Genomic DNA, 23340 nt, shown 5'->3' with positions numbered 1-23340 from the left:
TTATGCAAATATGCCATAAAGCACCATTTACCTCTCGGTCTTAGGAAATCAAACACAGGTTATGTCAATGTAGCCATATTGAAAGATTAAATAGGATAAGCTCATGTTGTTTACATCCAAGTGAACCGGATAACAATATAAAAGATCAAGATGATGTCCCAATAACTTGTGATAAAACACTATATTGTGAAATTTGAATTATAAGCAGAGTATTCAATTGATGACAGTAACAAGTATTGCTGGGGAATGGAAATGACAAGCAATGCATTCAACATTAGCACTGATTACCTTGGAAAAGACCACGTTCAAGGCAGATTTGCTACAACTTTGTAGCAGAAGGAAGGTAGCTTCGACAAGGCTAGCAATAACATGGAAACATTCTGTATGTCTTTAGAATAAACAAGGCCACTTGAACAAAGATTAAAAGCTACTTTCAACTCCAAAAAGGCATTTCTCAAGATTGCACATTAAAACCAAACGTTGTACAAAATCAAGCTTAAACTGGAACAGAACACTGTAGAGCTGCCATGTCTTGCAGCCCATAGGTAGCAAAGTGAGAACCTCCCATGAATACCTTCAATGATTACTACAGAAAGCACCTAAGGACCATAAACCAAACTACCCTCTTTCAACCGTTGGGATAAGACCAATAGATATGTTTTCAAGTTAGATCCAGCGCCCGTCATGAGCATCATACATAGTATCAATATCAACAAGAACATTCAGAAAATGCTGGATGAACTCAGCAAATTAGGCAGCATCTATGAATGAGAATAAATAGTTGGTGATTTGGGCTGAGAACCTTCATCAGGACTAAAAGAAAAAGGGTAGTAGCCACAGTAAGGTGGAAAGAGGAGTACATCTAGCAGGTGAAACAGGTAAGGGGAAGGTGGATGAAGTATGTGTTGATGCAAGAAGCTGGAAGATGATAGGGGAAAAGGTAGATGACTGAGTGAAGCAAAGGGAAAGAGGTGTGAGCTGGATGAGGTGTGAAGGAGGGCAATGGGAAGATTATGAGGATGGGACAGGAGAAGGGAATGGGTGGGAGGGACATCAGAATGGGGGAAGTAAAAACAAAAATGGTGAGGGAGGTGGGGGAAAAGAAAGAGGGATGAGTGGCTACTGAAAGCTACAGAAATAGATGTACATACCATCAGGTTGGAGTCTACCCAAATGGAATACGAGGTATTGCTACCAACCTGCAGTTGGCCTCATAAAGGCAGTAAAGGAGGCTGTGGACAGACATGTCAGAGTGGGAATGGGATGTTGAATTGAAGTAAGTGGTCACCAGGAGATCCTCAGTCAAGTTTATTGACATTTCGACCATAAACTGCTGGTACAGTACACAGTAAAAACGAAACAATGTTCCTCCAGGACCCTGGTGCTACATGAAACAACTCAAAACTACAGTAGACAATGTGAGACAGCACAAGGCTACACTAGACTACGTAAAACAACATAAAAACTGCACTAGACTACAGACCTGCACAGGACTACATAAATTGCACAAAACAGTGCAGGGCAGTACAATAATTAATAAACAAGACAACTGGCACAGTACAGGACAAATTACAATATAATAATAAATGATGTAGATGTCAGTCTAGACTCTGAGTATTGAGGAGTCTGATGGCTTGGGGGAAGAAACTGTGGCACAGTCTGGTCATGAGAGCCCATTTAGATCAGAAGACACGAGCAGAATTAGATCATTTGGCCCATCAAATCTACTCTGTCATTCCATCATGGCAGATTTACTATCCTTCTCAACTCCATTCTTGTACCTTCTCCACATAACCTTTGATGTCCTAATCAAGAACCGAACAACGTCCATGTTCAATATACCTAATAAAATGGCCTTCACAGCTGTCTACGTCAATCAATTCCACAGATTCAACAACTTCTGGTTAAAGGAATCCCTCTCATCTTTGCTCTAAAGTAGTGGTCACCAACCTTTTAAAGCCCAAGATCCCCTACCTCGGTCTCAGTGAAAGGCAAGGTCGACTAGTTACACGCATGCGCACCGGGGGCAGAAAAGACCGGAAGTAAAACCCCACAACCCGGAAGTAGAAATAATGTATAAACACCAGGGATACCTACCCTTGTTTGCACCGCGGACCTGTTTAATATTGACAATATTCTTGCAGACCGGCCGACGTGGGGGAGGTTGGTGTTAAGCACGACCGGAATACACCGATACAGGTTCCTTATGTCCAGTCTATTCCGCAATTTTTTCGCGGCTCTCAGCACTTAGTTTCTGTCCTGCTTGCTCACGTTTTTTTCCGCTGAAAACTCTCGACGCGTTTGTCTTTAAGTGTGGGGTGCTTGGACTCAGGGTACTGAAGCTGTTTTGAGAGCTTCATTGCCTCGGACAGCCTCGCAGCCCGAACTGCAGCCTCCGCCCACCTGTCACCAGACGCCTTGGTCAGGTGCGGCTGGGGTGAGAGGACAAGGTCAGGGCCGGAGAGGTCCCCGTGCCAGGGCCGCGGCGGTCGCAGTCCAGACAGAGCGACCGACCAAGCGAGGAGTGTGACAGGCCTGCCTCCCCCCTTGTAGGATCTATCGGCCAACAAAAGTTTGTTTTAGTAGATCGCAGTGCGGTAGCTGCTCTGATACTTACGAACCCTGAGCCCGAATTAGGTTGTCTGCGAATATTTTAGCACCGGCTTCCCCACAAACTTTTAGTGTGGTGAACAGGTTTAGAGGCGGCGCTCATCTGTCCGCACTCCGGGCCCATAGCAACGGCACTTCCCACCGGCCGCGCTCCGGGCCAGTAACATCGGCGGTTCTCGCCAGTCGCGTCAGGTGAACACTGGCATGAGGGTATCACTGCGTTTAGACGACTGATGACCTCGCATGGGTTCAAGTTCAACAGTGGGTGTGACAGGGAATGAAGAAAAGTGCAGCTGACTCATATTGTTTCCTCGCGGCCCGGTGGTTGGGGACCACTGAAGTACACTGTGTAGTGCGTGGCGGGGGGGTGGGGGGGAGCTACACGCATGCACACTGGGCAGAAAAAACGGAACTAAAACCCCGCAACCCGGAAACAATCTCTCAACAGTATTTGTGTATTTATTTTTCTTTTTTTTTTCAGGATCTACTGGGAAAGTCTCAAAGATCGACCAGTCGATCACGATCGATGGGTTGGCGACCACTACTCTAAAGGGATGTCCTTCTATTCTGAGGCTGTGCCTGCTGGTCCTAGACTCCTCCACTATAGCAAATATCCTCTCCACATCCACTCTATCTAGATTTTTCAGTATTTGGAAGGTTTCAATGAGATTCTCTCTCATTCTTTTGAACTCCAGTGAGTACAGGCCAAAGCCATCAAATACTCCTCATATATTAACTCTCTATTTCCTGGGATCATTCTTGTAAACCTCCTCTGGACCCTTTCCAATGCCAGAACATCCTTTCATAGTCAAGGAGCCCAAGGGTACTCACAATAATCAAAATCAGAATCAGACTTTAATCGCTAAGTACCTATGCACATACAAGGAATTTACTTCCGGCAGATGTTGTCTCTCTGCTCATAACAATAATAATGATAAATATAAATGAAAATATAGATTATACATACAGGTAGTGCAATCCAAGTAATAGTTAGCCAACAGTTAACCGGCAGTTAACTGTTCAGCAAAGTGACCACAGTAGGGAAAAAACTTCTCCAGTGCCTATTAGTCTTAGTCTGGAGGGTTAACTAATCCAAGTGCAGTTGGACCAATGTCTTACAAAGCCTCAGGATTATATCATTGTTTTTATATTCTAATCCTCTCGAAATGAATGCTAACATTGCATTTGCCTTCCTTACCACCGAAGCGCACAACCTGCAAGTTAACCTGTAGGGAATCCTGCACAAGGACTCCCAAGTCCCTTTGCACCCCTGATTTCTGAATTTTCCCCCCATTTATAAAATGGTCTATGCCTTTATTCCTTCTACCACGGCGTAACCATTCACTTCCCTACAATATATTTCATCTGCCACTTCTTCGCCCGTTCTCTTAATTTAAGTCCTTTTGCAGAGTCCCTGCTATCTCAACACTACCTTCTACTCCACCTGTCTTCATCTCGTCTGCAAACTTGGCCACAAAGCCATCAATGCCATCATCCAAATCATTGCCATACAAAGTACAAAGAAGCAGCTCCAACACTGACCCATGTGGAATGCCACTAGTCACTGGCAACCAACCAGAAAAATCTCTTTTTATTCCTAATCTTTGCCTCCTGCCAATCACACAATCTTCTAAATATGCTAGTACATTTCCTGTAATACCATGGACTTTAATCTTGCTTAGGAGTCTCATGTGTGGCCCTTGTCAAAGGATTTCTGGAAATCCAATTAACTCAAAGTATATATATATGTCACCATATACAACTCTGAGATTCATTTTCTTTTGGGCATATTCAGTAAATCCTAGAATCAATGAAAGACCGCACCCAACAGGGCGGGCAAACAACCAACGTGCAAAAGGAAAAAACTGCAAATACAAAAGAAAAAAGGAATAATAAAAACTAAAATAAACAATAAGTATCAAGAACATGAGATGAAGAGCCCTTGAAATAGAGTCTATAATTTACAGGAACATTACAGGGATGGGTAGGTGAAGATGAGTGAAGTTATCTCCTTTGGTTCAAGAGCCTGATGGTTGAGGGGTAATAACTCTTCCTGAACCTGGTGGTGTAAGTCCAGAGGCTCCTGCACCTTCTTCTTGACGGCAGCAGCACTGAGAGCATGACGTGGGAGTTGGGGGTCCTAATGATGGATGGTGCTTTCCTGCGACAGTGCTCCATGTAGATGTGCTCAATGATGCATGAGGCTTTAGCCGTGATGGACTGAATTCTGTCTGTTACTTTTTGTAGGATTTCAGTTCAAGGGCTTTAGTGTTTCCATACTTGGCTGTGATGCAATCAGTCAACATACTCTCCACCACCCATCTGTAGAAGATTGTCAAAGTTTTAGATGTCATGATGAATCTTTGTAAACTTCTAAGGAAGTAGAGGCACTGCTGTGCTTTCTTCATTAATGTACTTCATAATCATGCTGTGCTAACATGATAACGAAATGTCCTCCGAAATGATAACACCAAGGAAACTGAAGTTGTTGACCCTCTCCACCTCTGATCCCTCAGTGAGGACTACCTCATGGACCTTCAGTTTCCTCTTTCCAAAGCCAATACTCTTATTGACATTGAGTAAGAGGTTGTTGCCGTGTAGGCAATAAACCAGATTTTCAATCTCACGCCTATGTGCCGAAGGATCATTAGGGACCCGAGTCATCCCAACCACAAACTTTTCCAGCTGCTACCATCCAGGAAACTGTACCACAGCATAAAAGCCAGGACCAACAGGCTCCGTGACAGCTTCTTTCACCAGGTCATCAGTCTGATTAACTCATGCTGACACAACTGTATTTCTATGCTAGACTGACTGTCCAGTTGTACATACCATTTATTATAAATTACTATAAATTGTGCATTTAGATGGAGACGTAATGTAAAGATTTTTACTCATGTATATGAAGGATGTAAGTAATAAAGTCAATAAAGTTTGTCACCACCCTCGATTGGGCCAATGGCAGTGGTGTCAGCAAACTTAAATATGGCATTAGAGCTGTGCTTAGTGTTATGCCCGTGGCCCCCTCCTTTTTGAGAATGGCAGGATCGCAATTGATTCGAGTCAGGAGACCCAGGAAATTAGAGAAAGACATGCAGAATCCACAAAGAGTTTGGAATGTGTCCTGGCTTCCGAAAGGCGGAACCATTGATAACGGCTATTGTCTCTTGGAGACGGACTTGTGTATTGAATCCTGTACGATGCATCGAAGCCCCAGGCAATGAACCAAGGGGTGGGGTTGGTGGAGGGATTGCATCATCCCACCCTGATTGACATCCGAGACCCTGTGAGTCAGGATAAAAGAGGGTCTGAGGAACAGCCCCTTCAGCCGCACCAGAAGAAATGCTAGAACTCCTGTAACAGCATAACAGCGAAAGCCAGTGGAACCAGCCCACGTGCGTCCTTTTCCATTTGCCTCGGAATTGGTGGGTCTTGCCACGGAAGCACGGCTTTAGCTAACCTCGAAGGGGAAATCAGTCCCCCAACGACTCTCGAAGGATTGACATCATAAAAGGAATGGGCAAGTTAAACCTCCGTCTTTCTCTCCAACCAAAAAGGCTGCAGCCTACAGCTTGACTGAACTAAAGTGACTTTTATATTTCCATCGGACAATACATTATCCCCTAGACAGCAATAGAGCTATTTCTTATTATTATTATACCCACGCTTTTTAGATTTAGTATTGACGACGTATATTATCTGTGTGTTTGCATTGATATTATTTTTGTGTATTTTTGTCAATAAATACTGTTAAAAATAGTACCATCGGAATTCAACGGACCTCTCTGTCTTTGCTGGTGGGTGACCCAGTTACGGGGTACGTAACATTAGTCATACAGTCACAAGTCTAAAGATCGTAAAGCAGGGGTGCTGAGTACACAGCCTTGTGATGCACCTGTGCTGATGGAGATTGTAGAGGAGATGTTATTGCCAATCCAAACTGACTGGGGTTTGCAAGTGAGGAAATCGAGGATCCAATTGCACAAGGAGGTATGGAGGCCAAGGTCTTAAAGCTATTGATGAGTTTTCAGGGGATAACAGCCTCGAATGCCGAGCTGTAGTCAATAAACTGCATCCTGATGTATACATCTTTGCTGTCGAGATGTTCCAGGGTTGAGTGGAGAGCCAATGGAATGGCATTTGCTGTGGAGCTGTTGTGCTGGTAGGCATACTGAAATGGATCCAAGCTGCTTCTCAGGCAAGAGTTGATCACCAATCATCAATCTCTCAGAACACTTTATCACAATGGATACAAGTGCTACTGGACAATAGTCATTGAGGCAGGTTACCAGACTTTTCTTAGGTACTGGTATAATTGAAGCCTGCTTGAAGCAAGTGGATGCCTCAGACAGCTGAAGAGAGAGGTTAAAGATCGCAGTGAACACTCTAGCCAGTCGATCGGCACAGGTCTTTAGTACTTGACCAGGTACCCCATCTGGGCCGGATGCTTTCTGTGGGTTCACTGCCCTGATGGGACACTCATGTTGGCCTCAGAGACTGAAATCACAAAGTCACTGGGGGTGGTGGGATTTTATGAAGGTCCTTCCATGTTTTGGTGGTCAAAGTGAGCATAGAAGGCATTGAGCTCATCTGGAAACAAAGCCCTGTTGTTACCTATATCGCTTAATTTCACTTTGTAAGAGCTGTCGCACATCCCTCACTGATTCAAGTTTAGTCTGCAAGTGTCACTTTGCCCATGAGATGGCTTTCTGCACATCACAGGTGAACCTCACATCTTACTTGGTCACCAGACCCTAATGCTTCAGAACTGGCTCTCAGCAGATTGCAGATCTCATGGTTCATCCAGAGCTTCTGGTTGTGGAAGACTATGATTGATTTTGTGGGACATCCACTATCTATCCTGCCTGCTATTTCCTTAAAGAATTCCAACAGATTTATCAGGCAAGGTTTCCCCTTAAGGAAATCATGCTGACTTTGGCATACTTTATCATGTGCCTCTAAGTACCCAAAAACCTATACCAACCACTGAAGTCAGGCTAACTGACCTATAATTTTCTGTCCTTTGCCTCCCTCCCTTCTTAAAGAGGGGTGACATTTTCCAGTCCACTGGAACCATTCCAGAAACTAGTTATTCTTGAACGATCACTACTACTGCCAGAAAAATATCAGCTACCTCTTACAGAAAACCGGCGTATAGTCCATCTGGTCCAGCCAAATTATCCACCTTTCAGCTTCCCAGGCACCTTCTCCTTAGCAACAGCGACATCACTCACTTCTGCCCTGTGTGCACAGATTTTTGGCATACAGCTGATGTCTCCCACAGTGAAGACAGACACAAAATACTTAATTCAGTTTGTCTGCCATTTCTTTGTCCCCCATTACAACCTCTCCAGCATCATGATATCCACTCCCACCTCTCCTTTACTCTTAATATATCTGAAAAACTTTTGGGATCATAAGACCATAAGACATAGGAGCAGAATCTGGCCCATTGAGTCTGCTCCGCCATTCAATCATGGCTGATTTTTTTTTTCTATGTCCTCCCCAACCCCAGTTCCTGGCCTTCTCCCAGTAACCTCTGATGCCATGTCCAATCAATAACCTATCAATCTCTGCCTTATATACACCCAATGACCTGGCCTCCACAGATGTATGTGGCAACAAGTTCCACCAAGTCACCACCCTTTGACTAAAGAAATTTCTCTGCATCTCTCTTTTGAAAGAGCGTCCCTCTATCCTGAGGCTGTGCCCTCTTGTCCTAGACTCTCCCATCATGGGAAACATCCTTTCCACACCTACTCTGTCTAGGCCTTTCAACAATCAAAAAGTTTCTATGAGATCCCTCCCTCATCCTTCTGAATTCCAACAAGTACAGGCCCAGAGCCATCAAATGTTCCTCATATGATAGCCCATTCGTCCCTGGAATCATCCTTGTGATCCTCCTCTGCACCCCCTCCAATGCTAACATACCTTTTCTAAGATGAGGGGCCCAGAACTGCTCACAATACTTAAGCTGAGGCCTCACCAATATCATCTATTATTAGGTAGCCTAATATTTCATGTTTCTCTTTGCCTTCTAATTGTCTTCTGTTGGATTTAAAGTCTTCCTAACCCTCCAACTTTGCACAAAATATTGCTATATTATAAGCCTTCTATTTTGCTTTCATGCTGTCTTTGACTTCCCTTGTCAGCCACAGTTGTCTCACCTTCTCTTCAGAATACTTCTACTTCTTGTATCTGCCCTGCATCTTCCAAGTTGCCCCCAGATACTCCAGCCATTGCTGTTCTACTCTCAACGATGATAGTGTCTCCTCCCAATCTATGTAAGTGCTACAAGATCATCTACCTTATTCTGTATACTGCGTGCATTTAAATATAACACCTCCAGTTCTGGATTCATCACCTTTTTCAATTTTTCTGCCATCAAGTTCTAATTTAATTATCATTCAACCATACATAAATACCCACGAATACAGATAAACGAAACAGCATTACTATGCTGCCAAGGTGCAAAACACAGAACTAAGTCGCATACAGCACAAGGCATATACAAGACAGCAAATGAAATAGTCACACAAAAAAAAATTCAAGACCCTGCGTTCATGAATATTGTAGCAGTCTGCAGTCAAACACAATATGTCAAGCGAACACTGTGGAGCAGTACCAACTTCAACTTGCAAACCTCACCGCAAAGCCTCTGGTGCAACGCACTACCCCTCTCCTGGGTGGCTGTAAACGGGTGCCCAGTCCTTACTGTGACCAAGGCCACGCAGCCACCCCTCCCCTACCAATAAATCAGTGAATCAGACGTAGCATTTCACATTAAGAATGTCCAAAAGGGTCTTGCAGTTGTAAACAAATATGTTTTTAAAAGACATCTTACCAGGAACACTCTGGTGTACTTACCAGGAACACTCCAGTAAGTTACTGGAAGTGAAATTCTTATACCTATCTAAACTTTGTCTTTTTATTTATTCTGGAGACTTTTGTAATCTTTCCTGCATTCTCCTTCCCTTTTACTTTTCCAAACTCTTGAACTGTTAAACCTACTATTTCATTTAAAAACACATTTCAACCCATCCCACTGATTACAATTTTGCTTTTTCATCTGCCTATCCTTCCTCTGTCTCACTACACACTGCATCTACTTGTATACCAACTGCCCCCTCCTCAGCCTTATCACTACAGTTCCCACGCCCCTACCAAATTAGTTTAAACCCTCCCCAACAGTTCTAGCAAACCTGCCCTCAAGGATATTGGTCCTCCTGAAGTTCAGGTGTAATCCATCCTTTTTGTACAGGTCCCAATGATCTAGATATCAGAAATCCTGCCCTCTGTACCAATTCCTGAGCCACGTATTAATCTGCTAAATCATCCAATTCTTCTCCTCACTGGCACATGGCACAGGCAGCAATCCAGAGATTAGTATCCTGGAGGTCCTCCTTTTCAACTTTCTATCTAACTCCTCTTCAGAACCTCATCCCCAGCCTTATAATAACGATAACAGTAAAGGTGTTCTAGTCCCAAATGACGTTGGAGTACAATTCTTCTGCTGTTGTTACATTTGACTGATGGTGACTTATGTATTCTCAATTTTCTTCTTGAAATCTGTCCCAGGTAAATATAATTAGATGATGGAGCTTGTCCTCAAGAGTGAAGACAGGACTTTATTTCAGCCTTATATTTTGTGTGGATTTCTTGTGACTACTGCTAAATTCAAATAAATATCAAAAATTATTGTTTTGTTTACAATAACCAGAAGTTGAGATCAAAGTTCTACGGCCTTGCCACATTCATTAGGAAATGCTAGTGGATAATTAAACAGCCAACTCAAATAGGGAGATCCAAGAACTTCCACATCCTTAGCGCTGTCAGTGCACAGCATCAATGCCAGGAATGAGACGAAAGCATTTTCAGTTCAGTAGTGACAAATGGATGTTTCACTTCAATTCACACCCGAGGTAAGTGCCAACACAGAAGCCAGTCATCAGCTAATTTAATTCCTTTTCCAAAATATCAAGAATGGCTGAGTGCACCAGACACTACAAATGGTTAGGCTAGCAGATAACATTCCGGCTGGAGTTTTGAAGATTTGCAAAACAAACTGAATCCTTAACCAAGCTCTTCCAACATTGACTTCTACCAATAATGTGGCAAATTACTCAGGTATACATCTTGTCCCAAAAAAACCCCAGAACAAATCCAGTTTGGCCAGTTTCCACTCCATTCTCAATCATCAATACAATAATCATCACTAGTGCTGTAATCATCACCATTACTAACTCACAGTTGCTTGCTTTGAATTTAGCCAGGAAGAGATTTCCAAGCACCTTTACAGTCTTAGCCCAAAGATAAACAAAAGAACTGAATTCCAGGAGAAATAAGAGTGATAGCCCTTAGTATCAAGGAGTCCTGGATATACAGAAAGGAATAGGAATCAAAGGGAAATCTCTCTACCGGCTGCAACACACGGAGGAATGGCTGCAGCCACTGGAAGTTACTGAGGCTTTTAAGGCAGCGTCGCAAGTTTATCCATCCTCAGCTGCATCTTCAATTACTCTTCTTCGATGATATCTGCTGCTGTTACAAAATTTCAATTCTATTTGCAACTCCTCAGAAAATGTAGCTGCAGTTGCCTGCATTAAGCTGTTCAGTGTTACATAAACTTTCTAACCACAGGGGTCAATCATCTCAAATCATAATCACCTATTATTGAATTCAATCACATTACCTTCAACACACTGGAAGCCACCACTGACCAGAAAGCTAACTACCAATTTGGGTGCAAGTTAGGTCCACAGCTGGGTATATGTACCCAGTGACTCATTCACTGACTCTTCAAAGCCATTCTGTTAGCTGTTAATGAAACCATTTCACAAGTCAGTATATATGAAGGAATGGACTCCATTTGCCCAGGTGAACATTCAAGCTAAGCCTCTCTCAGAATATCCAATCCAGCTTGATTGGCACTTAGTCACTAACCCAAACATTAAATCCTGCAATTTGCTCGAAACCTACATCCTCTAGCATTTGATATTTCTATCCTGTGGCATATCCACTACACAGTGCAAAACAATAACTTACCATTGGCACACTGATTACACCCATCATACCCACAGAAGGATGAGGAACAGAAGCACGGTTCCTCTGCAAGCCACACATCACACCAACTTGGAAAATCTTACCTATTCCTTCAATATCACTGTCCACATCCTGAACCTCACTACTAGATAGCAATATGGCAGTACTTTCACTGGTAGGACAACAGCAGTTCCAGAAAATGTGGCACCACCTGAGAGACGTACAGCATAGAAAGGGCCCCTCTGACCCACCATGCCAAAGCCTGAAGGCAAGTAGGAATGGGCAATACACACAAAATGCTGGAGGAACTCAGCAACTCAGGCAGCAATAGAGGATTGAGGTCAAGAGCCACAAGATGGAGCTCCAATCACCTCATCATTGGAAGGATTTGGAAGCTTTAGTGTGTGCAAAAAGGTGTACCAGGATGCTGCCTTGATTAGCAAGCATGTCTTATGAGGAGAGGTCTTCTTTTTGGAGAGGTGTCTTGATAGATGTGTGTAAGACAATAAGATAGAGTGGACATTTCTACCTTTCTCCAGGTAGAAATGGCTAATAAAAGGGGGCATAACGTTAAGGTGTAGGAGGAAAGTGGGGGGGGGGGGGGGGTGGGGGAATGTTAGAGGTAGTATTTTTTAAATATACGGAATGTAAGGTGCATGGAAAGTACTGCTAGGGGTGCTGGTAGAGGTAGATATATTAGGTCCATTTAAGAGACACTTAGCCACACAGTTGAAAGAAAAGTGGAAGGCTGTGTGGGAAGGAAGGGTTAGATTGACCTCTGAGTAGGTTAAAGGACTGGCATGTCATCGTGGGCTGAAGCGACTGCACTGTGCTAGCTTCCATGTACTATGTTCATATATGGAGGAAGATAAGCAGTCGATGTTTCAGGACAAAACATCAACTATTTACTTTCCTCCATAAATGCTACCTGAGCTGCTCAGTTCATGCAGATTTTGTCCGTTGCTCAACATTTCCAGTATCTGTAGAATCTCATGTTTGGGCTGGGCAATAAATGCTGGCCTTGCAAATATCAATCATATCCCTCAATTACTGTTAAAACCTCAGTATTAACGGGGAAAAAACACGATTATTTGCAACCAAGGCTCACATTAAAATACTCTGAGCAAAACATTAGTTATGTTAAATAATCAATGTTTCAACATACACATGCAGTGAGTTTTATTTGTATGAAGTCTTATATGCCAGAACTGGGGATCACGACATTGGTTGTGGCATGATGAAACTTTACGAGTATCTTAAAATGCTTGTCTAGATTAGAGTTAAAATACAAGGTCAGCTTGCATCCTCAAAATATTGTACTTAACGAAGTTGAAGGGTAAGATAATCAAAAAGTGCGAAATGATAAAAACAATTCATGCAAAGAAATGAATGTCTTGAGGAATCTAGATAAAAAGATTATTATTTTAAAATTAGGAGTAATAATTGGAAGAAGTTTTACACCAAAAAGTTTGTTAAATCTAGAGCTTGGTCCCCAACAGGTTGTGGCTATAAGATGACTTGCTGATTTCAAGATGGAAAATATGCCAGCTGGTGGTGTAGTAGCATCTGCACCAGACTTCAAGGCGAGTGGTCCCGGGTTTGAATCTAGCCAGATCCTTGCACACTGTCCATCTGTGCTGAGTGCAGCGTGAGCTAGCAAGGTTGCTGCCTGTTGTGCCACAAGGCGTGGTGAAGAACAAGAAGATGGAAGAAGAAAAACCATCAAAGGAAATGAAGCAAAAATGTGAAATAGTGTTGATTTGAAACAGCACCTATGAATCTCTTATCAAAATGAAATTACTAAATATCCAATTTCAAAGCAGTTTAACAACTGTCCAAAGATCATCCAAAATTGGGTAATCCAATCACAAACAAGAGAAAATCTGCAGATGCTGGAAATCCAAGCAACACACATAAAATGCCAGAGGGACTCAACGGGCCAAGCAGCATCTATGGAAAAAAGTGAAGTTGATGTTTCAGGCCGAGACCCTTCAGCGGGACTGGAGAAAAAACGATGAGGAGTAGATTTAAAAGATGGGTGAGGGGAGGGAGAAACACAAGATGATAGGTGAAACCTGGAGGTGGAGGGATGAAGTACAGAGCTGGGAAGTTGATTGGTGAAACAGATACTGGGCTGGAGAAGGGTTATCTTATAGGGGAAGACTGGTCATGCAAAAAAAGGGTGGGAGGAGCACCAGAAGGAGGCGATGGGCAAGCAAGAAGATAAGGTGAGAGAATGAAAAGTGGGGTGGGAAATGGGAAATGAAGGTGGGGGGGGGGCATTACCCCACCAGCCTCTGTGACAGCACATAATTCTCTAGAACTTCTGCCATCTCCAATGGGATCCCACCAAGCACGTCCTTCCCTCCCCTCCCCACCCCACCACTTTCTGCTTTCTGTAAGGATCCCTCGTCCACTTACCCTTGCAAGTGGAACAAGTATTACACTTGTCACTACATCACCTCCCTCACAAACATTCAGAGCCCCAAACTCACCTGCGAGTCTGTCAGGGTCATATACTGTGTCTGGTACTCCGAGTGTGGCCTCCTGTATATCGGTGACACCCGATGTAAATTTGGAGACTGCTTCGCCAAGCACCTACGCTTCGTCCGCCAGAAGCAATAGGATCTCCTAGTAGCCACCAATTTTAATTCCACTTCCCATTCCAACATGTCAATCCATGGCCTCCTCTAACTGTCACAATGAGGCCATACTGAAGATGGAGGAACAACGCCTTTTATTCTACCTGAGTTGCCTCCAACCTAATAGCATGAATATCAATTTCTCGAGCTTCCTTCCAGTAATGCTCCCCTGCACTCCACCATTCCCAATCCCCTTTTCCCTCTCACCTTATCTCCTTCCCTATCACCTCCCTCCAGAGCTATTCCCCACTTTCTGTCCTCTCCTATTACACTCCTCCTTCTCCAGCCCTGTATCTTTCACCAGTCAACTTCCCAGCTAGTTACTTCATCCCTCCCCCCTCACAGTTTCACCTATCACCTTGTGTTTCCCTCTCCCACCCTTTATACCTCATCCTCCACGTTTTTCCCTCTAGTCCGGCTGAAGGGTCTCAGCCTGAAACGTTGACTGTACTTTTTTCCAATTCATGCTGCCTGGCCTGCTGAGGTCCTCCATGACACTGGATAAAGTTGCTGATGACACAACTATAGTTGACAGAATTTCAGATGGTGACGATGAGGCATACAGGAGCCAAGATACTGTAGATCAGCTGGTTGAGTGGTGCCGCAACAACAACCTCAGTAAGACGAAGAAACTGATTGTGGAGATCAGGAAGGGGAGGTCAAAAGAACGCACACTAGTCCTCATTGAGGGATCAGCAGTGGAAAAGATGTCAACATCTCCGAAAATCTATCCTGGGTTCAACACATTGATGCAATTATAAAGATAGCACAACAGCCACTACATTTCATTAGGAGTTTGAGGAAATTTGGTACGTCAACAAAGACTCTAATGAATTTCTAGAGGTATACTGTGGACAGTATTCTAACTGGTTGCACCATCTTCTGGTATGGAGGCCGCTGTACAGGATTGGAAAAAGCTAAAAAATAAAGTCCTAAACTCAGCAAGCTCCATCATGGGCACTAGCATCCCCAGCATTGAGGACACCTTCAAACGGTTATTCCTGAAGGCAGCAGCCACCACCATTACGAACGCCCATCACCCAGGACATGCCCTCTTCTCATTGCTACCATCAAGGTGGTGGTACAGGAGCTTGAAGACACACACTCCACCCGCTAGGAACAGCATCTTCCCCTCTCCTTTTACACTACTTAATTTAATTTCTTGTATGGATTTCTTATTGTAATATGGAGTTTTAAATTATGTATTGCAATGTACTGCAGCCACAAACCAAGCTTCATGTTACATGCCAGTGATATTAAACCTGATTCTGGTAGGTACAGATGAGATTTACCAGGACAATGGCAAGGTGATGGGCTTCCATTATACAAAATACCCACAGAAACTGGGTTTATTTCCACAGCCAAGAACGTTAGTGGCAATTAGTGAAAGCCTTCCCCACTGACAAGAGGGTGATAGCAATCAGAAGTCACATTTAATACAATTAGCAAGAAGAAAATTAGAAGAGAAATGAACTTTTCCATTATATCATGCTGTTACAGTATCTGGAACATAGTTCCTGAAAACAACAGGAAGATATTCAGTAGCTATAATCAAAAGGGAATAGGACAGATACCTGAAAAGAATAAAACTGACGAATAATGGAACTACTTGGGAAGCCATTTCTTAATAACTAATTGAAAATAAATTTAGGAGCAAGAGCTGCAAAAATAAAAGCAGGTACAGGTGTACCCCGCTTTACGAATGTTCGCTTTTACAAAAGACCTACATAAGTAACCTGTTTTCGCATTACAAAGAGGATTTTCGCTTTTACGAAAACTTTTCCCATATAAATTAATGGTTCTTCGCTTTACACCATTTCAGTTTAAGAAAGGTTTCATAGGAACATTCTACTTTTGTAAGGGGGGGGGGGGGGGGGAGAAACACCTGTATTGCCAGCAGAGTACGTTAATATCTTTCCACCTGATGTTGAACTGCGAAATGATTAACGTCTATAGAAATGTAATCCGAAGTCTTTTTGCAAATCAGCTAAAAAGATCTCAAAATATTTCAACTTATATACTTACACAGTTGCGCACTTTGGGCAGATGACTTCAGAAGAAGCTTTAGCTCATAAAGAACCAATGCCACATGCACTGCGTGACAACGGAGTCGCTCCATGCGGAAAAGGAAAGCAATAGCTGCTTCAAACTGGGCTGTAAGGAACAACACTTGGAAATATAGGAAAGGATGTTGATTGGCTGCAAAATGTGATTCACCTGCGGGGGAAGGAAAAAAAAATCAGCTAGTAGATTGTAATGAAAGACTTGATTCATTACAACTCTGGATTATTAGTTCACAGAACATTAAATACAAAATGATATGAGATAAACGGTAACATAATCAAAGCAAAACCCCTCAGACTCTCAAAATCTGAAATAAACATATAGAAAACGTTAGGAATCCTGAATGAAGCATAGGTATGGGCATACACATGGAATATGTGGATCAGCCTGTTTCTGTTCTACACAGACCCACTCCCTCAGTTCATTTTCTAGTACACCAAGGACTGCACTGGTGCTGCCTTCTACACTCATTCTAAACTCAGGCTCATTACTTTTGCTGCCAATTTTCAACCTGTCTTCACCTGTACATAATTAACCTATTTCAGGATCCTGATGTCTCCAAGTCAGGAGAGAGATTATCTACCAACATCTATTACAAACTAAAGACAAACAATCTGCTGGAGGAACTCAGCAGGCCAGGCAGCACCTGTGGTGGTAGTGGGGGAAGGAATTGTTGACATTTCAGGTTGAGACCCTACCGACCCCACAGGAATAGAATATTCTTTGGTTCACTCTGCCTTTTGTAAGAACCCTATTCCATTCTCCACTTACTCCTTTCTCAGCTATATTTTCTCCAATGAGACTTTATGGATAGATGCCTCCAAGATGCCTTCTTCCTTCCTCATTCTCAGTTTTTGTTCTTGCATTCCCACCCACCTGCACTCTGACAGCAATGTTCCACACAAATCCAGGCAACGTAACACTTGTCCTTCTACTCTACCCTTCCCACTATCCATGACTCAGTCATTTCTGTCACTTGCACTTTTGATCCGGTGTACTGAATTCACTGCTCATAACATGATCTCCTCTACACTGGATGAACCAATGCAGACCAGGACACCACTTTGCAGAACACCTGCAAAGTCTGTAGGGATGATCCTCAGCTTTCCATTGCCTGCCACTTGAATTCTCATCTCACTCCCACTCAGACCTATCAAATCTGTGTTCTCCAGTACTGTCAATGAAGCACAAATCAAGTACAAGGTACAGCCCCTCATCTTCCATCTGGGCATGCTGCAGGCTTCTATACTTAAAACTGCATTCACAACTGCAGATAACTTAATTTCTTATCATCTGTGATACTGGCTCACATCGGTTTCTCCCCCTTTTCTACTCTCTAGGAGTGGAGGACATGTCTACTTTGAGCTGCTGGGCATGTCCTCCTGCTCTGCATTTCCTAGCTCTCACATTCCTTTGTCTATGTTCTCATTCTTCGCCTGCTCCAGTTCACTGACTGACCAGGTAGCCTGTATACTGCTTTCAACCCGAGATGTCCCTCCCCTGCAGCTTTTTAACAAGTTTTCCCCCCTCATTTTCAATCCTCACAAAAGCTTTCTGACCTGATTGTTTTTTTTCTTTCCACAGACATAGTCTGACCTGAGTACTTCCAGTATTTTCTGTTTTTGTTTTAGATTTTCAACATCTGCAGTATATTCAACTTGCAAATTTTAGGAATACTCAGGTCAGGCAGTATCTCTAGAGAAGGAAAAAGTTAATGGAAATTAGATAAATGGTTATTTGGCCCGAATTACGTGCAAATTAAATAAACTATCAACAAAAATTAATTGTCTAATTATCAAAGCGCTGTGGAAGATGACAAACTTACTGGACAGATTTTCTAGAAAAAGGGCTTATACAGATGTTTATTAAAATGTCTTTTGACACAAAAGCACAAGTGAACTCCTTGTACTCACCATCTACACAATCAATGATATAGATGTTAAAGTGCTGGTTTATAACTTGTGGAACCCAACCAAGAGTTACACTTTCTTTCACTGTGCCATTTATTAATGGGCATCCATTAAATTCAAAGACATGCACCTGAATTGAGCCAAACTGGGGTACCAAACAGAACTGAAACTGAATAAATGCACAACTCATGACCGTTGAGTCCCGGCAGAAGCTTACCATACTCTTCCAACAGCTGACTCTGCAGTTGAGGAAGGGTTTGCTTATCCTGAGGTGAACTATTGCCATCATCTTCAAAACACACTTGATTCAGCTAGACATAATAAGAAGGACTTAGATCAACATACAGTTTTGGTATAAAAGTCCATTCCATACACTATACAACATTAGATTAGGTTAATGTCCTACATATGACAGACTAATAACATGCATTAATGCTAAACTCTTGAGGGAATCCCTGTCAATGGTCTAAAATATCCATTTCACTCTTGAAGTCTCTGAGTTACCCAGTTTCTGCTCATGGATCTATGACTGCCCAGATCCTTGTGGCCAGCATAGAAACAGCCTTCATCTTCTGTCTATGCTGGAACTAAGTCATGTTATTATCTGGAATTTTAAAAAGAAATTATTTTACTAAAGGCAATGCCTTTTAAAAATTCTTAGAATTTTGTTAGGTTTTCCTTCATATGATAACCACATGACATTTTGTGCCTCATATCTCTTCTGCCTCTTCAAAATCAAAAATAATTCTTTTTAAAAAGTTTATGGAAACAAGCAAGCAGTGGATGGACAATGGGTGGTCAAGCAACAAGACTAAAATGTGTGCATGTAGAAATTAGTATCTGAATTCCTATTGACTTACTGTTAGTACTTCACTACTGCTTCTTCAAATGTGTTGCTATAAAAGTGGTAACAATACATAAAGATTTTTAATTGTGCAGCTAATAAAAGGACTATGATCTAAATCACCGAGGATGAGGTAAACACATGTGGAAAATAATGAGATTTGCAACATTGCCACCCTTTTAGACATGCAAGATGGGGAAATTTTAAACGAACACATACTTTTAACCAGAGATAGTCATCTGTTTTATCCACAATTTCACTATGATTATCAGTAACATCACATCGTCCAATGAGACAGTAAACCACTCTCTTATAAGGATCTGTGCTATTCCGTAATGTACGACGGTAATGTAGGCGAAGTTTGTTCTCTGCAGTAGGAGGTAATCTAGGGAAAAGCCAAAATGCAGAGTAATTATTGGTGAGAATGTGAAAATAAAGCACACTGAAGTTTCAGCCTCCACATAAGAACATAAGAAACAGGAGCAGGAGTCGGCCATCCGGCCAATCGTGCCTGCCCCACCATTCAATAAGATCATGGCTGATCTGTCCGTAAACTCAGCTCCATCTATCTGCCTTTTCCCCATAACCCTTAATTCCCCTACTATGTAAAAATCTATCTAACTGTATCTTAAATATATTTAGTGAAGAAGCCTCAACTGCTTCCCTGGGCAGAGAATTCCACAAATTCACCACTTTCTGGGAAAAACAGTTTCTCCTCATCTCCGTCCTAAATCTTCTCCCCTGAATCTTGAGGCAATGTCCCCGAGTTCTAGTCTCACCTACCAATGGAAACAACTTTCCTACTTCTATCTTATCTATCCCTTTCCAAATTTTGTATGTTTCTATAAGATCCCCTCTCATTCTTCTGAATTCCAAAGAGTATAGTCCCAGGCAACTCAATCTCTCCTTCATCTCTGGAATCAACCTGGTGAACCTCCTCTGCATTGCTTCCAAAGCTAGTATATCCTTCTTCAAATATGGAGACCAGAACTCTACGCAGTACTCCAGGTGTGGCCTCACCAGTACCCTGTATAGTTGCAGTATAACCTCCCTGCTCTTGAATTCAATCCCACCATTTCCTTATCACCCAATATCATGTTCCAAGGGACCTACATTGACTTTAGCCACCCTGTTCCGCTTTATATATTTATAAAAACTTTTGCTATCTGTTTTTATATTTTGTGCTAATTTACTTTCATACTCTATCTTCCCTTTCCTCATTTCTTGTTTAGTTGTTCTTTGTTGCTGTTTAAAGTTTTCCCAATCCTCCAGTCTTCCACTACTCTTTGCAACTTTGTACACATGAGCTTTTAATTTGATACTATCTTTTACTTCCTTAGTTATCCAAGGCTGACTCTCCCCACACTTACTGTCCTTACTCTTGACTGGAATATACTTCTGTCGAGCACTGTAAAAAACCTCTTTAAAAGTATTCCACTGTTCCAACTGTCCTACCAAATAGCCAGTGTTCCCAGTCCACATTAGCCAACTCCTCCCTCATCCTGTTGTGGTCTCCCTTGTTCAAGCATAATACACTAGTTTTAGATCTAACTATTTCATCCTCAATCTGTATGTGAAATTCAATCATACTATGATCACTCTTTCCAAGAGGATCCCTGACTACAAGACTGTTAATCTCACCTGTTTCATTGCACAGGACTAGATCTAAGATCCCCTTGTAGGTTTACTAACATACTGCTCAAGAAAGCCATCACTGATAGCTTTCTGGCTATGAAGTCTTCTCAAGACTCCCTTGACCAACCTGATTCGCCCAATCTATGTGGAAATTAAAATCCCCCATGACAACTGCCGTTCCGTTCTTACAAGCCTCAGTTATTTCTTGGTTAATCACCTCTGCCACTGCAATATTTTTATTAGGTGGTCTATAGACAACTCCCACCAGTGATTTTTTTTTCCTCTTTACTATTCTTAATCTCTTCCCAGATGGACTCAACATTCAACTCAGAACACTACAGCACAGGAACAGTCCTTCGGGCAACATCTGCAAAAAGCACGATGCTGAATTAAACTAATTTGCTTCTACCTGTGACTATTTAACAGCCTCTTAAATGCTGCTATTGTATCTTCCCCAGAAGCTCTTTCCAGTCACCTACTACAATCAAAAACTTGCCCACATATCTCCTTTAAACCTCCCCCCAAATACACATCACTCTAACTGAACTCCACTCTAACTTCTCATCATTAATTGATTGCAAATAAGAAAAACATACCCCTCCAAACTAACAAAGGTTCATTTAGGATTATTCTAATACGTATCTACAGCTTCATGAGAAACACTTGCATTAAATTATTTTTTGGTTCAACTTATCAATTTCCCCCTATTTAGAACAAAATTCTCCTCTAGCAACCTTTCATGCTGAAAAATGGAGATCTGCAGTTATACTGGACCTCATCACATCCACACCAATGGAATGCTTTAATTTGGGGGATAAGTGCAATTTAAAAGTTACGTACTTAAATCATACTTTAGGTGATACTTCTCACTCCTCAAAAATTCAAGACTCAAATCATACCACAACAACTTTTCAAGAATTTCAAATTTAATATAACATTTACCTTCTATCATCACCTTGAACATACTCAATGAACCAATTGTGAAATTCCCCCAACTGATGTTGAGCACGGTTCACCACCTGCATTGCTGCCATTAAATCTCCACACCGCAAACAATAGTAGATGAGAGCCCAGACAGGCTGGCCTTCAACTTCACCATCCTGGAACAACCAAAGAGAATTTAAAAAAAAACACCTGAAACTTTATTCTTTGAAATCCTTATTAATTTTAGTACATACAATGGTTATTATACCATTCATGGCAATGTCATTTCTCAATATACAAGGAATAATCTGTAGCTTTGGCTAATTTATCCCAATTAAAAATTGGTCAGCAAAATATCCCCATCACAAATTAACGTGGTATCTTGTAATACAGTTTGCAACGTAATGCAGTTTGGCAGCTCTTGCACCAAGATACCACTGGACATCAAAAATCACCATTTTCAAATAAATGTGAACAAAAAGTGCCATCTGAAAATGTCTGCACAATTGTAATGCAATTAGAATTTACTTTCTAAAAAGTTAGATTTGAAGTGCCTAACACTTAAACTACACTGTTCAAAACTGAAATTCCCTGAAAACTTGCATGGAAACATCAAAGTAAAGCTATTTGTGCTGCAAAAGGTGTCTACATGCCTTCGTCCAATGCATGTATTAGCATGAGAAATAACTAGATAATACGCTGGCTACCCATTAACACAGCTCTGCTCACTATGCAGAAGAGTATTAAAAATTAGTCATAGAATATGCTCTCATCAGCTTACTCCATCTTTCCTTAAAATCATGCATTTGGTTCCTTCTAAAGATCAGCTATTTTGATTTGAGTGCATTTCCTATAGTTATGCCAATTTAAAGGACATAAGGTACTCATTAACTTAGCCTGAACAGAAAAGTCATTACAAGTGTCCCCCCTTTACAAAGGTACACCGGTTCCTATTAAATCTTTCTTAAGCCGAAATGGCATAAAGCGAAGAACCATTAATTTACATGGGAAACATTTTCATAAATGCAAAAATCTTCTTTGTAATGCGAAAACAGATTACTAATGTAGGTCTTTAGTAAAAGTGAAGCGGCGTAAAGCAAACGTTCGTAAAGCGGGGGACACCTGTACTTCAAAAGATGACTCTCTTCAAGGAACCCACTAAAATAAGTCTCATTAATATTGTAAACACTTCTGACCACAAATCGAAAGAATGATTCGAAGGCATCAATTTTAATATATAAAAGGTCCTGATGTTGCAGATTTCTCCATACAAAACTATTTTAACTTCTATTCAAATTATCTCTTCCTATGCTCTGAACTATGCTAAGATTTCTCAGCAAATTTCAGAATTACAGTAACTGCCCAGTGTAAATTTTAGCTAAATTATTTGTCTTGCTAATGTATGATTTCTACAAAAAAATTATGATTAATGCAAAAATGACATTACAGGTAGACAAGGTGGTGAAGCAGGCTTACAACACACTTGCCTTCATAGACAGAGTTGTGATGCCATGTTACAACTGTACCACACACTGTTAAGACAGCACCTGGAAATCCGTGCTTTTCTAATATCCATTCGATAGCAAGTATGTGATTAAGCTACAGATTGCAGAAAAGCTTCACAAGGATGTTGCAAATCTGAATTATAAAGAGAGGCTGGATAGGGTGA

The 23340-nt window shown here is 41.8% G+C and overlaps 1 protein-coding gene across 4 annotated transcripts in view; it reads right to left on the bottom strand.

The window, feature by feature from the left end:
* nup93 (nucleoporin 93) overlaps positions 1 to 23340 on the bottom strand; it is a 163248-nt gene that overhangs the window by 22268 nt on the left and 117640 nt on the right. For all 4 annotated transcript variants that reach the window (XM_073069825.1, XM_073069826.1, XM_073069828.1 and 1 more), the window contains 4 exons: positions 21690 to 21847; positions 19332 to 19497; positions 18486 to 18579; positions 16320 to 16511 (listed from right to left, as the gene is read on the bottom strand). In XM_073069825.1, coding sequence (XP_072925926.1) covers positions 16320 to 16511; positions 18486 to 18579; positions 19332 to 19497; positions 21690 to 21847 — 610 coding nt within the window. The remainder of the gene's footprint in view (positions 1 to 16319; positions 16512 to 18485; positions 18580 to 19331; positions 19498 to 21689; positions 21848 to 23340) is intronic.

The sequence above is a fragment of the Hemitrygon akajei genome, chromosome 17, assembly GCF_048418815.1.
Source record: "Hemitrygon akajei chromosome 17, sHemAka1.3, whole genome shotgun sequence".
In the NCBI taxonomy this organism is placed as follows: domain Eukaryota; kingdom Metazoa; phylum Chordata; class Chondrichthyes; order Myliobatiformes; family Dasyatidae; genus Hemitrygon; species Hemitrygon akajei.
Note: the sequence above shows the minus strand (reverse complement) of the source record. Positions and strands in the feature narration are given on the sequence as shown.